General features: G+C 42.8%; 2 protein-coding genes across 6 annotated transcripts in view; one reads left to right on the top strand and one right to left on the bottom strand.

Moving 5' to 3' along the window:
* Positions 1–5,814, bottom strand: part of Aste1 (asteroid homolog 1) — a 12,329-nt gene extending 6,515 nt beyond the window's left edge. Inside the window, exons 1-3 of one of the 5 annotated variants that reach the window (XM_055629481.1) lie at positions 5,556–5,637; positions 5,154–5,246; positions 2,766–4,079 (exon numbers count right to left, since the gene is read on the bottom strand). In XM_055629481.1, the coding sequence (XP_055485456.1) occupies positions 2,766–4,061 (1,296 nt within the window). In that variant the 5' untranslated portion in view covers positions 4,062–4,079; positions 5,154–5,246; positions 5,556–5,637. Of the gene's footprint in view, positions 1–2,765; positions 4,080–5,153; positions 5,247–5,318; positions 5,527–5,555; positions 5,638–5,662 lie in introns of those variants that run through there. The other 4 variants (XM_055629479.1, XM_055629480.1, XM_055629482.1 and 1 more) reach the window with 4 other exon arrangements.
* A 2,216-nt stretch (positions 5,815–8,030) lies between these two features.
* Positions 8,031–15,056, top strand: part of Nek11 (NIMA related kinase 11) — a 134,476-nt gene continuing 127,450 nt past the window's right edge. The window contains exon 1 of the mRNA XM_055629779.1: positions 8,031–8,257. Within this exon, the coding sequence (XP_055485754.1) occupies positions 8,052–8,257 (206 nt within the window). The 5' untranslated portion in view covers positions 8,031–8,051. The remainder of the gene's footprint in view (positions 8,258–15,056) is intronic.

Here is a 15,056-nt window from a genome sequence, read left to right as displayed (position 1 = left end):
TATATGTGTGTGTGTATATATATGTGTGTATATATATGTGTGTGTGTATATATGTGTGTGTGTATATATGTGTGTGTGTGTATATATATGTGTGTGTGTATATATATATGTGTGTGTATATATGTGTGTGTATATATATGTGTGTGTATATATATATGTGTGTGTATATATATGTGTGTATATATGTGTGTATCTATATGTGTGTATATGTGTGTGTGTATATATGTGTATATCTATGTGTGTGTATATATATGTGTGTGTGTATATATATGTGTATATATATATATGTGTGTATATATGTGTGTGTATATATATATGTGTGTGTATATGTGTGTGTATATATATATGTGTATATATATATGTGTGTGTATATATATGTGTGTGTATATATATATACGTGTGTATATATATGTGTGTGTGTGTATATATATGTGTGTGTGTATATATGTGTGTGTATATATATGTGTGTGTGTATATATATGTGTGTGTATATATATGTGTGTGTGTATATATATATATGTATATATGTATACATATACATATATATATGTATATATATGTATATATGTATACATATACATATATATATATGTATATATATACGCATATACTCTACAGTGAAAATCAGAATGGGAGGTCCTGGCCACAGTGTTGACAAATGATCAGTAGGCAAAAAGCCCAGGAAAATACTGAATAGAGACTTCACACAGAATATCCAAATGGCTAATGAACATAGTAAGCAAGTCAGAGACATGCACATTGCCTACCCAAATGACTAGAATGATGCTGTGCCCACTGGAATCGCCGGAGTGTTCCCTGGTCTAGGAACCCCTAGTGCGGACAGAGGCACAGGAAGCAGCACTCTCCTGTGCTGCTGCAGTGAGGGTCCACTGTCAAGACCTTGTGGCAAGACTTAAGAGATGAACACAAGGTCTCATCAGGCCCACAATTCCATGTATGTGCAACAGAAACCTGTCCTACGTTAGAAGGCGATGTGCACAATATTCATGGCACTATAGGTACAGCACAACTGAAAACCACTTAGCAGGAAGTCATTTGTGATATAATAATTCCCACAATGCAGTGAGTTTACATCAGAGAGAAATGAATATATTATGAATCTCACCATGATTAAAAGATGCCTGATGGAAAAGATTCATCTATAAAGCATAAGGACAGATTAGACCCTATGGGGGAGGCTTTTTCACGGCAATTCTTTGAGATACAGATCAACGTAGAAAATCCACCCCTTTAATGTATACAATTCAAAGGTTTCAGTGTATCTATAAGCTCACACAGCCATTGTTAACTCCAGAACATTCTCCCCGCCCCTGAAGAAGCTGTTCCTATGAGTAGTTACTTCCTAATGCCAAGAGTACTTCTGACGCCCACTTAGGAATCTCCTCTCCTTAAGCTTATGCTGTCTTACTGGAGAGGCTAAAAATGGGACAGGGGGCATTTTGGGTCATGTAACTCTTTCTGTGGGTCGTCAGTCTGTGCGTTCTACGAAGCTTAGAATGAGGATCTTAGTGGCATCCTTGCCACTAGACCCCAGTAGCAACCCTACCTTTCCGACTCCCTAGGAAGTGACTATCACTCTCACGTCTCCAGGGGGAACAAACCGGAGGCCAGTAAGGTCTGATTACCCCCACGAGAAAACTGGTTGCTGTCCTTCATGCTTGAGTAGGCTCATGCCAATGATCCTGAGTCTGAGAGTAAATATTTAATTGGAGCTAAAAAAAAACCAAACCAAACCAAAACAACAAAACCAAAACCCAGAGCAGTGTGGTGATGCACTCCTTTAATCCCAGTACTTGGGAGGCAGAGGCAAGCAGATCTCTGAGTTTGAGGCTAGCCTGGTCTACAAAGTGAGTTTCAGGACAGCCAGGGCTACACAGTGAAACCCTGTCTCAAACAAACAAAAAACCCAAAACAAAACAAAACCCCGTTATCATATCTGTTATTCTTAATATATATGGGTATATGTATTTCTTTTTGTTTGTTTTTTTGAGGCAGGGTTTCTCTGTGTAGCCTTGGCTGTCCTGGATTGGCTTTGTAGACCAGGGTAGCCTCAAACTCAGATAATCCACCTGCCTCTACCTCTTGAGTTCTGGAATTATAGTTCGAGCCACCTCGCCCGGCTGCTAGTCTTACTATATTTACATATTATCAAAAGCAAAGGTAACACTGGGATCCATGAGAACATTCTCTTCCATGAAATGATGATTGACTTAAGTAATACCAAGGTAGGCTAAATCATATTTTTAGGGATCAATTTAAGAAAGTCACCATGATGCCAGAAGCCCGAAGCCTACGAAGAGATCCTCATTAATAACAAAACCTTTACACAGTCACACCAGTACTTATCTTAACTGTGACATAACCAGATGCTGTTTTGTCCATGTCAAGTGTCAAGTGCCTATGTGCACACCCCTTCTACAGCTCATATTTCCTTTTTTTTTTTTTTTTTTTTTTAAAAAAAAGCTATATACCCCCATTCTAGTTGGGATCAATATAGTCCAAAAGTGCAAAGGGAACAGGTTACCGAAGAACATCGGAAATACCATATTTAGCACTAAAAGTGCTAGGTTTGAGTTGTATTGACAGTAGCTAAGAGATTACCTAGTTCACTGGAATTCCAGCTTTCACACACAACATGAAAGCAAGATGGCAACTGATGTGTTCTATTAAGAGAGAGTATACAGGAAGACAAGTTATAACCTATAAAGAAATTCCTAAGAATTTTGTTATTTTCACAAACTTACCTCAATCAATTTGCTCAAGTCAGAATCATCCTTGAGCAGTTGTTTTGCATAAACAACTGATAGTTTGATGTTTGTATTAATCCTTTCCACCTCATTGAAAGCCAGAAGCTGAGAAGGCAATGTATTCTGGGATGTATCTTCAGGATGCGATGAGGCACTCAACAGAAGCCCATAGATGACCTGCCGGATGGGCTGAGATACCCTGTGGGCGTTTGGTCGCTGCATATTTTCTACCTGCGTTTGAAGAAAGGTCCTTCGGAGCACCGAGGCATCACTGATGAAGGGTGCTAGCTGGCCTCTGGCTAAAGCCGCTAGTACCCACTCGGGCAAACCCAGATTCAGAGTGTCTGGACGGATGTAAGCACTGCAGCGGAAGAAGTCCTGTAGCGCCACCTGGGACTGCTGGTACTCCTCCATGGAAGAGCAGACAAGGTCCTTGACATGCTTGCGGTCCTTTTTGGGGAGATACTTCAGAACATTATCCAGAGCTTCATTGGGGCCATCAAAATGAGACAGCCAGTTCAGAAGTCCCAGAACTCGGTGGTATCTCCTCCCCTTGGAAGTAAGGGGAAGGCATACTTTACTTATGAATGTCTCCATGATGGGTAGATTAACATGGTCATTTCCACATAGCACCGCAAAGAGAGGCAACAGAGCTTTGTTCATGTTGTTGAAGTAATGGCAGAATGCGTCAAGGGAGAAGCATCTGGCAGGAATATAGTAATCTTGTGTATCCTTAATGGTGTTCAGGTTTTTCCACTGAAAGCTATTCAGTGAGCAAAACCCACTTTTCAGGTCAAAAATGCAAAAGTCACTATCTGATGATAGCACGGGACAATTCCAATGATTGGCAAGTGTCATAATGTCCCGATCTGCTTCTGAAAAGCTCTGGACAAACTGTACCTTAAGCCTGATCAAAACCTGTATGAACACTTCTCGAATGAGTAAGGGACAGACATTCCCACCCCCGCCAATGGAAAGGGAATGGGCAGCTTGGATCTTCTCTCTAGCTCGATCCTTCAAAGTTGTAAGTTTTTTATCTGAAATGTCACATCCTCCATCTAAGACAACATATGGACAAATATGACAAGCAAACAGTGATTCAAAGAATTTCTGTACAACATCTGCAAACGAATCATAGTCTCCTCCATACCTGAGCTCCAAGTTTGAATTGAAGCAAAGTCGGTGGAAAAGAGAATAGCCATCAATGATAAGTTTTGTGTTCCGTAATTTCAAATCAGTGAAGAATTCATTGCTATACTCTTCCACGAAACTCATTAGTCCCCGGATACCCATGATGACCGACAAAACTCCCTGTTGAAGCAAAAAAACAAACAAACAAACAAAAAACCTATTTCAATTCATGGTCCTTCTGATGGCTATTCCTGTCAATCTGACTGTACCTGGAATCAACCAAGACCCAGGCTGCTGGGTATACCAGTGAGGGACTTTTCTTGATTGGATCATTGGAGGTGGAAGACCCACCCTAAATCTAGCCACAACTTCTGGTGGCAGCCTATATAAAAGATAAATAAAGGAGCTCTTGCTCTTTGCCAGCTTGCTAACTCTGACTAGCTCATTCCTCCATGGCATTAGAGCCTACTTCGTATTATGATGAGCAGCTGAGACATCCAACCTATTGGATCAAACGACTGGTAGATTTATGGACTCTCTGTTGGGAGACAGCCATTGTTGGAACAACTGGACCACTGACTTTATGCCACTCTAATAAATCCTGTGTGTGTACAGATTTCTACTATTCTGTTTCTCTAGAGAATCCTAATACAGTGCTTATCGGGGCACCAAATCATTGCTTCAATAGAAAAGGAGACATGCTCTTTAAACAGACTATACTGGGTGTCAATAGACCTAACTGAGCATTTTTTCTTGTGTGATACAGGCCACAAACTCAATAGTTTCAAGGGATTTGATCTTTCATTAATAACAGATGCTACTCCTGGCCTCACCAGAACAACTATTGGTCACAGCAGTATAGAAATCCTATGGATTTCGCTACTGAAGTTATGTTTCCATTTTACAAGACTGCTTGGTGAGAGTCAAAGCAAAAAGTCTTAAGCTATAAAAATGACACCCCTTATCAATGTCATATATCACAGTGCAGGACACATAAGGATCCAGTTTTGCTTATGGGTAAGTAGACCCTTCTTACAGGTCTTGAGTGGGCGACATTAGACAGCTGTTTGGAGTAAGAGAGAAAGTACAGCTTTACATTTCTAGGACCACAAAGATGCAATTTCAACCCCAATTAGGATGCTTCACATCCTCTTAGTTCTGGCCTATCTGGCTCATAAGTCATAGGGTTGGTTGGTACTACTGCTTTTCCTTCTTGCCTCAGACTTCAAATATAGCTTAGCATGGTACTATTACCAGTCATGCCTCTGTTTAAAATCGCGAAAGTTTTGTCACTCTTGGAATTTTTGCATTTTGATTATCTGGGATACTACTCCGTAAAAATTCACCCTGAAAAAAAAAAATATTTTATTTTATTTTTTTTGGCATCCGCTTAGGTTTTTGCGCTTGATTGTACCTCACCTCGGAGCTACTCCGGTCAACACCTCAGCACTTTTAATTCCGAATAAGTCATTGCTTTCCCGGGTCTGTTTTAGGGTTTCTGCAAGCTCGCGACTCCTAGTAAGCAAGCGACCTGACCTTGAATGGAGTAGCTCAACAAATGTAGACTGGGTAGGGGGCCAAGGTGCGCAAAGGGCAGATCTAATTCCTCAAATGCAGACCTTCCTACTCCAAGCCACCCCTGCCCTCTCCACCCACCTGCTGCTCCCTCCCGGCGGCCTACTCCCGGCACCAGCAACCATTAGGAAGCCACGGAGAACTCATCCGCAGGTGAGTTTAAGACCACGAGCGGAAACAGGAAGTACCTGAGCACGCTGTCACCGGGAAGCTGAGGGCGCTGCCTGGAGCGGGAAGTGCTCTCGGGCGGGTGGCGGCAACTGGGCGTGGAAGGCTCAGGCATTGGTCTCACGATTGCGGCCTCCTCCTCAGGGAAGCTCGTTCCGCCCCTACCTCCTCGCCCTCCTCTTCACCCACCCTCATAGGGCCCCGGGCACTTCCGCTGGCTTGGGCGCCAATCCCCGACTTCCCAGAAGGCCCCGCGCGGTCTCCGTGGCGACGTTGATAAACAACCACGCCCGCCGAGGCTGAGGTATGGCAGGGCGCCGCCAGCCGGGGACCCTGAAAGGTAATGAAAGTGGACGTCGGGCAGCCAGGCTCCACAGCCCCCGACCCCATTCCTCCTCAAGAGAATAAGCGTCCAGCCCCTCGATATACATTCACCTGCTTTGCGAAAATAACTTAAGGTTTATTTGCTGAAGAGACAAGGAAGTTGTTTCACCTAGGGGTTCAAGCTTACCTCTCAAGTCGGATTTAGCAGAACCCCAAGTCAGAATGGCTTCCTAGTGACACGGACATTAACCACTCAGTTTCCACCCGCGGTAAATACTTGGCTTTCCCTTTGCCTTCCCCCGCGGGAGGGGTCGCTCCCCCAAGAGATGGTTAGCAAAGATGGTTAACATCTCTTCAAGTTCCCATTCTGCTTTCTTTCCTTCATTTGTCTTTGGGCCACAGTTGATTTGCTGGACACTCCCCTGCCAGGACAATCAAACATGAAAATTTGCATGACAGAAACATAAAACCCATCGGTAAAATTGTCTTCTTTAAATAAAATACTAATCTGATGTTTCGTCCAGGCTTGAGAAGGGCAATACCCCTCCTCCAGATAATGTTAGTAAAATCTGCAGCATCTAAAGAATAGGCCCCTGAAAGGTACCTTCTGCTTGCTTCTCTGACTGGCATAAAAGTGGTGCTTTCTGTATAAACTAAGCTGGGGGGTGGGGGTGGAGAATGTATGGCCTCACCACAGTCTTTTCAGATCAGTAACAATAATAGTTCTCTTTAATGTGGAGAGGCGATTAAAGTCCCCATTTAGTGAAAGACAGAACTCAAGATGGAGGCCCCCAAACTTCGATTTGTGCTGGGGAGGTAGAGCCAGCCGTGTGTAAGCCCTCCCCCCCACCCCGCCCTAATCTCACAAACTCAGCTCTGTCACCCTCACTCCTTTGGGTAACCATGGAAAGTACGCACGCTGCAGCCTGGATCCGAACCTAGGGAGGCGGATGAACTTGGGCGCAGACAAACAGTGGAGTAGCAGGGTTTGGTTGTCCTGGTAGGCTTTGTGGGGAATGACAAGCCCACAGGTCATCATTATAACAATATTTTTTTTTCTCGTTTTGGAATTGTTGCATGTGAAAACCTAATGCTGAGGTGTACATAGTATTCAATGAAAAATCATGTTGCATATAGATTTTAGACAAAAGCAAAGTTTCCAGTAAGACATTTAGCACTTTGATGGAATAAAAAGTGTATTTTGTGAAATAGGCCTCTCATGAAATAGTTCTGCCATTCATAACTGCCATGCATTTTTATAGCTCCTTGAGGAATTATGGTTTCATCTATAATACATTTCTATTCAGCTGGCTTTAAGAAGCAGTCTTGGGTATGAGTTGCATGTTGTTGCTTCTAATCCAAGGACCTTACTCTCATACCCAGTGTGTATAATAGAAACAGAATCAGATTTTGCTTAGGACGAGACGGGGAGAACACTCTGACTTAATACCCCCCACATAGCGAGTCTAGAAAACAAACACCCCACACTGTGATTAAAGTCTCCATGGACGGAACTCAAAGGAAAGCAGAAAATGCTAATTCATGGTTTAGTCCAGTGTCCTGTGAATGTAAGTCAAAGTAGACACGAGGGAAGACAGCATCACAAGGATGTTGATACAATATGTGCGTTAAGGGAAGCCGCGGGCCTGTATTTGGATTATTTTTTAAGTTAACAGACTATGAATTATAAAACAGATACATATTTCAGAAGTGAGTAAACAAAATGGCTGTTGAATTTGTATGTACAAGGAAAGCCCTCTTTCTGTGGGAAAGTGCCTTCTGGAGTTTACAGTACTTTCACCCCACAATACAACACACACACACACACACACACACACACACACACACACACACACACACTAGTTGCTATTATAATACAAGGTACAGTGCAGGTATCACTGCCAAAAGCTTAAGCTTAAACTTTCTCTCTCTCTCTCTCTCTCTCTCTCTCTCTCTCTCTCTCTCTCGTGGTAAACTTGTAGCTGCCTTTAGACACGGTCTGTGGATTTTGCATATTTCCGGCATCGGTCAACACTTCCTGCTTGATTTTTTGACTACCAGCTGGGAAGTCTGACTGTTTTTTCTATGAACAAACAAGGCAGTTTTATCTTGTTTGACGCAATGCTGAAATTTCTAGAGACTGCTAAGCGCATGACTGGATCCACAGCTATTTCCACGAACCCAGCCACCTTGATTGCAAGAAGATATGTTCTTCAACAGAAACTTGGCAGCGGGAGTTTTGGAACTGTCTATCTGGTGTCAGACAAGAAAGCTAAACAGGGAGAGGAACTGTAAGTAATACAATGTTCAGATCTGTGAGTGGCCACAGGCTGGTTTAGAACGTGGAGCCATGCCTGCTCTGTTCTTTATATTAAGCCAGAAACTTTGAAACATAGAAAAGTTCCTTCACTGATATCTCCTTAGATATCCCACCCCTGTTTTACTTGAAGCCACAGGGTTTTGCTCTAAAACTGAGCTACGCTCCCAGCCCCAGATAAGATTATAAAACAACAACAACACTTTTCGGCTCCAAATAAAGTATTCAACTGACCTACAGAAGGTGAAGAGGGTAGATTATGTAAAAGTGATTTTTTAATGTATACCATAGTATCAATGGCAAATCCCACTGACCTTGTTTGTGACTTCCTCAGTGGGAAAAGCTGAGTTCTTCATGATGCCTGTTTTTAGAGATGCTGCAAAATGCAAATAAACAGTAATTCATATGCAAGTTGGATGGGGCGTACTGAAGGAAAGATGGTATTTTCTTTGGCTTCTCTGCAAGAGATCTTCAGAATAGATAGTCAGGAGCTAGAAATGTAAAAACAAAAGGCTCTTCAATGCTTCGGAGTCAGTCAGAGACAGTTGGATGCCTGGGCCTAGCTGGCTACCAGACAATCAAAACTGACAAATTCCTGCTTCAGTGAGAGACCCTGTCTCAAAAACAAGGTGAATGGGAACTGAAGAACAATGACACCTAAGGTTGAACCCTGATCCTTTCTCTTCACACACACACACACACACACACACACACACACACACACGTGCACGTACATGGATATAGAAACAAAGGAAAGGATAATGCACTCGGGAATCTCTTTGCCCCTGGAAGATGAAGTTTCCATCCAGATGCCTGTTTCTTGAGCGAGCATCTGGCTCCCTTCAATTCTTCCTCCTTTTCTCCTTGGATTTTCACGGATGGTTGAAAATTCAGCTTCACAAATGATTTTCTATGTCTTTCTGTGTTGCAGGAGTTATAAAGGTGTGACCAATGGTTCATTTTAAAGATCAGCTTTTGAAATTGCCTCATTGTAGAAGGCTTGAAGAAGTTGTAATTATCTAGCATTCTTAATTTGCAGTCAGTTCCAGCATAGAGAAGGGTGAAAGCTGGTGCTTTTCCGGGTTCTTAGAGCATTAGTTATACCCTGTAAGTTTTCTTACCACTATGACGACATCCCCACAAAGCCACTTAAGAAAGGCAGGTCTGTTGTGGCCCAGGGCCTGAGGGGATGCAGTCCATTGTGGTAAGGTATGGCAGTAGGAGTGGGAAGTGCTGGCCTCATCGTGTCCCCAGCCAGGAAGCAGAGCATCATGGATGTGGTCCTTAGCTCTTACCGTTATCTCTTTATTCAGTCCCGGATCCCGGCCTATCGGGTCTTTCCTCCTTGGCTTAACACCTCTAGAAACGCCTCTGGCCACCCAGAGTGAATGCTAAATTTCTGACAACTACCAGGTGTAATCATTTTCTAAAAGAGAATATTCTATTTCATAATTTCTGTTCATCTTATCATTTAGAATGACTCCCTCCCACCCGTACTGTTGACCGCTGAACCTTTGGTTTATGGGAAGGCTACCTCATTGGTACCCTTTCATTATCCAGCTTAGGGAGTGCTTTGACCTCTGCTACATGTGCTAGACCACAGACAGAGGGACGTGGTGTTATAACAGGCAAAGATGAATGCTTACCAAGAAGATTTCTGGGTTATGACTGCACTCTCAGTGCATCAGAGCTCATCTCCCTAATGCTAAATGTTAAAAGAATTATCTCAACTAGCCCCTGGACTGAAATGGGATGGAAAATACTTATTATTGGCTCCTATGAAATACAGGTTTATGTAATTATACCCTTCTAGATACAATCAACTTGACAAAATAGACCAAAGCTTCTGACCCTCGCAACGAAGTTCTGCAGTTCATCATTTTTCCACTTGGGGGCACCATATCATCATTGACACTTTGTTTATTCTGGGAGCTTTAATTACACCATGAATGTAAATACCGCACTTCTTCACGCTTTTATTGCTCTCCCAGCTAGCCGTGGGATAAAAATAAAAACTGTAGGCATTATGCTTGATTAGTGCATGTTTAGAGAGACATTCCTTTTTTAGTTGTTGCAGTAATAATAAGGTTGAAGTGTTACATTAAGTAGTGAATGAGCAAGCTGTTTCTTCCATTACGACATTAAGCATCAAGATATTTAGAAACCTGTTTTGGGGAACATTTTCTTTCATAATTATAGATACTCTGATCTAATGGTTGTAATTATGTTCTAAAAGAATAGCTGTAATATTTCAGTTTATAGTTTCATTAAGCTGCCAAAGCATATTAAAAAAAAAAATCCCAAGGATCTTTTGATACATAAAATTATATGTATCTACAGGACACCATGTGATATTTCAGTATATATACACATTGTATAATGTTCAAACCAGGATAAGCATATCTCTTTCCTCAAATATTATCGTTTCTTTGTGGGGAAGACATTAAAATTCTGCGCATACAGTGGTCATATATTGTCATTAACGTATACATTATCTGCATGCACTGTCATTAATGTACAGTCACCTTACTATAAAACAGAACTTATTTCTCCTACTTTTCATAGTCACTAGTAGGCTGTCCTTGTCCATCCACCCTTCCCCTTCTTTCTCTGGTAAGCACTATATGGCTCTCTTATCTCCTTCGCTCTCTTTTCTAGTTCTGAGAAATGTCTAGATTCCACATTTGCGGGAGATTCTTCGGTATTTACCTTTCTGTGTGGGACCTAGACTTAGCATAACGTCTTTCAATTCTATCCACTATGCTGTAATGACAGGACTCCCTCCCTTTAAGATTAGGTAGTATTTCATTATATATGCCCATTGTACTTTATTTCTTTTTTTAAAAATTATTACAGTTTATTCACTTTGTATCCCAATTGTAGCCCCTCCCTCATTTCCCTCCCATCCCCACCCTTTCTCCTTCTTCTCCTCCCATGCCCCTCCTGCAGTCCACTGATAGAGGAGGTCCTCCTCTCCTTCCCTCTGACCCTAACTTATCAGGTCTCATCAGGACTGGCTGCATTGTTTTGCTCTGTGGCCTGGTAAGGCTGCTACCCCATCAGGGGGAGGTGATAAAAGAACCAGCCACTGAGTTCATGTCAGAGACAGCCCCTGTTCCCCCTACTAGGGAACCCACTTGGAGACTGAGCTTCCATGGGCAACATCTCAGGTTGATTCTGTTTCCGAATTATTAGGAACACTATTGCAGTCAACATAGGAGTACAGATGTCTCTTGGAACCGATTTTCCTCTGGTTTTGTGCTTATTGATGGATGGGATTGCTGGATCACAGGATAGTTCTGTTTTTAATTTTTCTGAGGAATTTCTCACTGTTTTTCATAATAGCTGTACAAATTTACATTCCCGCCTGCAGAGTGTGTTTCTCTTTCTCTGTATCTACACAGCACTTGTTTTCTTTTGTGTTTTTGGTCATCACCACACTGAATATAACATAGTAGTGTCTTATTGTGGCTTTAAGATACATTTTTTTTTAGTTATTATTGATGTCGAGTACCTTGTCATGTATCTGTCAGCGATTTGCAAGTATTCTTTTGAGAAATGTCTCTATCTCTCATTGTGTTAAAGACGAAAAACTTTCAAATCCTCAAAGAAATGCCCTCAAGCTCATGCTCCAACCTCCAAGGCCCTTCTCTTCTTGGGGAATTTTTGGCTCTGTATTCTGTGTTCAAAGCTGATTTTTCACTCAGTCAGCACATAAAATGGAGGAGAAATCAAGAGACAGGAGTAGTTGTTCGAATGAACTAAAGAGTAACAACAGAAAGAAGTGATAGTAGATCTGGAGAGTACGTGAGAACAGCCAGTCACCAAACTGATCAACTAAACAAAGCCAAGCTTAACTCTGGCTGAACAGAAGACTCGCATTTCCAAAGTAAATCATGCCACTAGATCCTGACTGGCCCAGGTCTGACACAGGTCTGTAAATTCGTGAGCACCCAGGAGGTCTGAGTGTGCACCCAGCAAGGAGAGGATCCAGTTTGGTGCAAGCTGCAGACACTGAGTTTATAACCATAAGGAAGAAGTTGGGATATTTACCTCTCTGGGGATTAAAAAGTTTTGGTTGCTGGGACATAACTCAGTTTCATCTGAGCTTGCAGGTTCAATGTGAGGCAAGGTTTCCTGGGAAAAGTTATTTCATATGAGGCCTGAAATATCTGTTCGCGGTAGTTGTCTTCATGAGTTACTGGGTGTCAGAATTGTGAGGAAGGCTGTAAACGTTAACTTATTTGCCTGGTTCAGTTGTCTCTCTGGTTCAGTTGCTGCCTCCTCCTGCTAACCTAGTCCTTGTTCTGGAAGCTTCTAGCCTCCGTACAATCTAACCTAGGCCTAGAATGTTTTCACCCTCTGAGAATTGCTGCTTAATAAGCTCACCCTTTTTTGTTCTTTCTGAGCTCTGGACTGGCTGGTTCAATTCAGCTGTTCTGGCTCAAACTCCTCTCCCAGCTGACTTATTCAATCTGGCTTTTCTCTTGGCTCCTAAATTGCTCTGCTTGGCTTCAAACTAACTCCAGCAATGCCTTCTAATCTTCTGGCTCCTTTTCCTTCTCTGCCTCATTTGGTCTTTACCAGAGTTCTCTCTCTGCAGTCTGTCTATTACTGTCCAGGTAAAAATGCCTCCTTTCTTTGGAGCTTCCCTTAAGTAGCTTCCCTTTCTTCTCTCTGCTCATGAGAATTGGGCTTATCCTATTCTGTCAGATCTTTCTCTGACTCGTCATCTTTCAAACATAGGTGCTCCTTTCTACAAACTATCTTTACCTTCATTGTTTGGGATTAAAGGCATGTACCGCCACACTGGACCTAAGCTTTTCTTTATCTGAAACCTGCTCTAAGCCAGGCTGACCTTGAACTCAGTGGCAGGGGCTCGAGAACTTGCAGTGCTGGGGCTGTTCCTGGTTTTGGGAGGAGTACACTTTGAGGTGTGCTGGACTCTGCAGCTGTGGGGGAACAATTCCATCACATGTTCAATGCCTTAAAGTAGCGTAGGGCATTCATGTATATATTTACCTACACATATTTCTGCATCATTTTTTTAAAGCACTAAGATTTAAGTATTTTTCCAGGTTACTAAATACTGTATGAAAGCATCATTTTAAGAGGCTAGACAGTTGGCTAGGCAGTTAAGAGCACTGGCTGCTCTTCCAGAGGACCTGGGCTTGATTCCCAGCACGCACACGATGGCTCACAGATGTCTGTAACTGCAGGCAAAACACCCCATTTTACGTTACAAATAGTAACTCACTGGGCTGAGTTACTATCCTGTGAGCTCCCCTGGCTGCATATGCAGGTCCTTATACAAGATTGTTGGCTGTGCCTGTGAGAGTCCCTGAAGAGGGTATCTTGTGCCTCCTCTCACACACCCTTTCTGCAGTGGCATAACTGTGCAAGCTAACAAAGAACTCTGCTGCAGGCTCTCTGCCTCATTCAGTGGACGGATTTGAGAGTCAGATATAAATTCTGGTTATATTTGCCAGGAGACTCGCCTGTGATTAGAAATAAAGGACTTAATACATTTTCAAGTTTATTTATGATGCACTAAGAAATGGAGCAAACGGGTTCCTATTGTAAGGACTGGATCGAAACACCCTCCTTTCTCTGTGTAAGGTGTCACTGGTCATGAAGGGGTATTATTTCAAAGGACTAGTAAATTGATGTTAGTAGCGCAATATTACCAAATCCATTTTGAAGTGAATATTCTTTCCAGAATGCACAGATTTTTATATATCATAAGCCAATTTCTTTTAAAGTATATTTTATTAAATATTTAAGATTTCTGTACAATGGATTTTGGTAATAGTCACTCTATGTTTCTCTCCTTAACTCTTTTCAGGCCCACCCTCACCTACTCACTCCCTCTCTTGATAACCCACCGAGGGCCCCCTAACAAATGGGGCAGGAGGGCTCTCTCTCACTCTGTTGCCTGCTTTGGATCCCTTCCCCATAGGTGGGCTGCCTTGTCTGGCCTCAGTGGGAGAGGGAGCGCTTAGTCTGGCTGCGACTTGGTATTTCAGGGTGGGTAAGTACTCATGGTGGGGGGTCCCCTTCTCTGAGAAGAAGGGGGAGAATGGGGGACTCATGAGGTTTGGACCAGGAGACGAGAGGAGGGAGGAGGTTGTGATCAGGCTGTAAAGTGATTAAAAATAAATAAATAGATAAACAAACAAACAAACAAATAAATAAATAAAACAACCCGCTGACAGTCCAGTCTGTGCTGCTCAGATACTCATGGGTATGGAGCCTGTCACCCGGAGAGTGGTCAGTCTACCAGGGCCCAACACGCTTAAAAAAAAAAAAGGCTCTTCTTTTTCTAGGCACCATTAGCGTCAGTAGTTCCTGAGTTAGGAGTAAGGGGGCTGGTGCCAGCATGTTGACTGAACTGATCCTGTGCAGATCTTGTGCAGGCAGCCGTGGCTGCTGTGAGCTCCTGAGTGCAGTGGTCCTGTCAGGTCTAGAAGACAGTGTTTGACTCTGGGCCTCCTCCATCCTTGGCTCTTAAAATCTTCCCACCCCAACCTCCATGATGGTTCCAGAGCCAGGGCATGACACAAGTGTTTCATCTGTGGCCGAGCGTTGCACTTGGCACCCACTCTTTGCCCTTTGGCCAATTGTGAGTGTCTGCGTTAACCACGGTCCATCGCACAAAGAATCCTCTCTGATGAGATGAAAATCTAGAGGGCAGCTCCAACCATGGTCAGACTTGTAGTGCCAGCCATGAAGTTCCTCCTGTGGAGCAGGTCTGCCATCCAGTCAGAAAGCCA

The sequence above is a fragment of the Psammomys obesus genome, unplaced genomic scaffold (assembly GCF_907164565.1).
Source record: "Psammomys obesus unplaced genomic scaffold, mPsaObe1.curated_primary_1811, whole genome shotgun sequence".
NCBI classification, from domain to species: Eukaryota; Metazoa; Chordata; class Mammalia; order Rodentia; family Muridae; genus Psammomys; species Psammomys obesus.
This window is presented reverse-complemented; position numbering and strand designations above follow the sequence as displayed.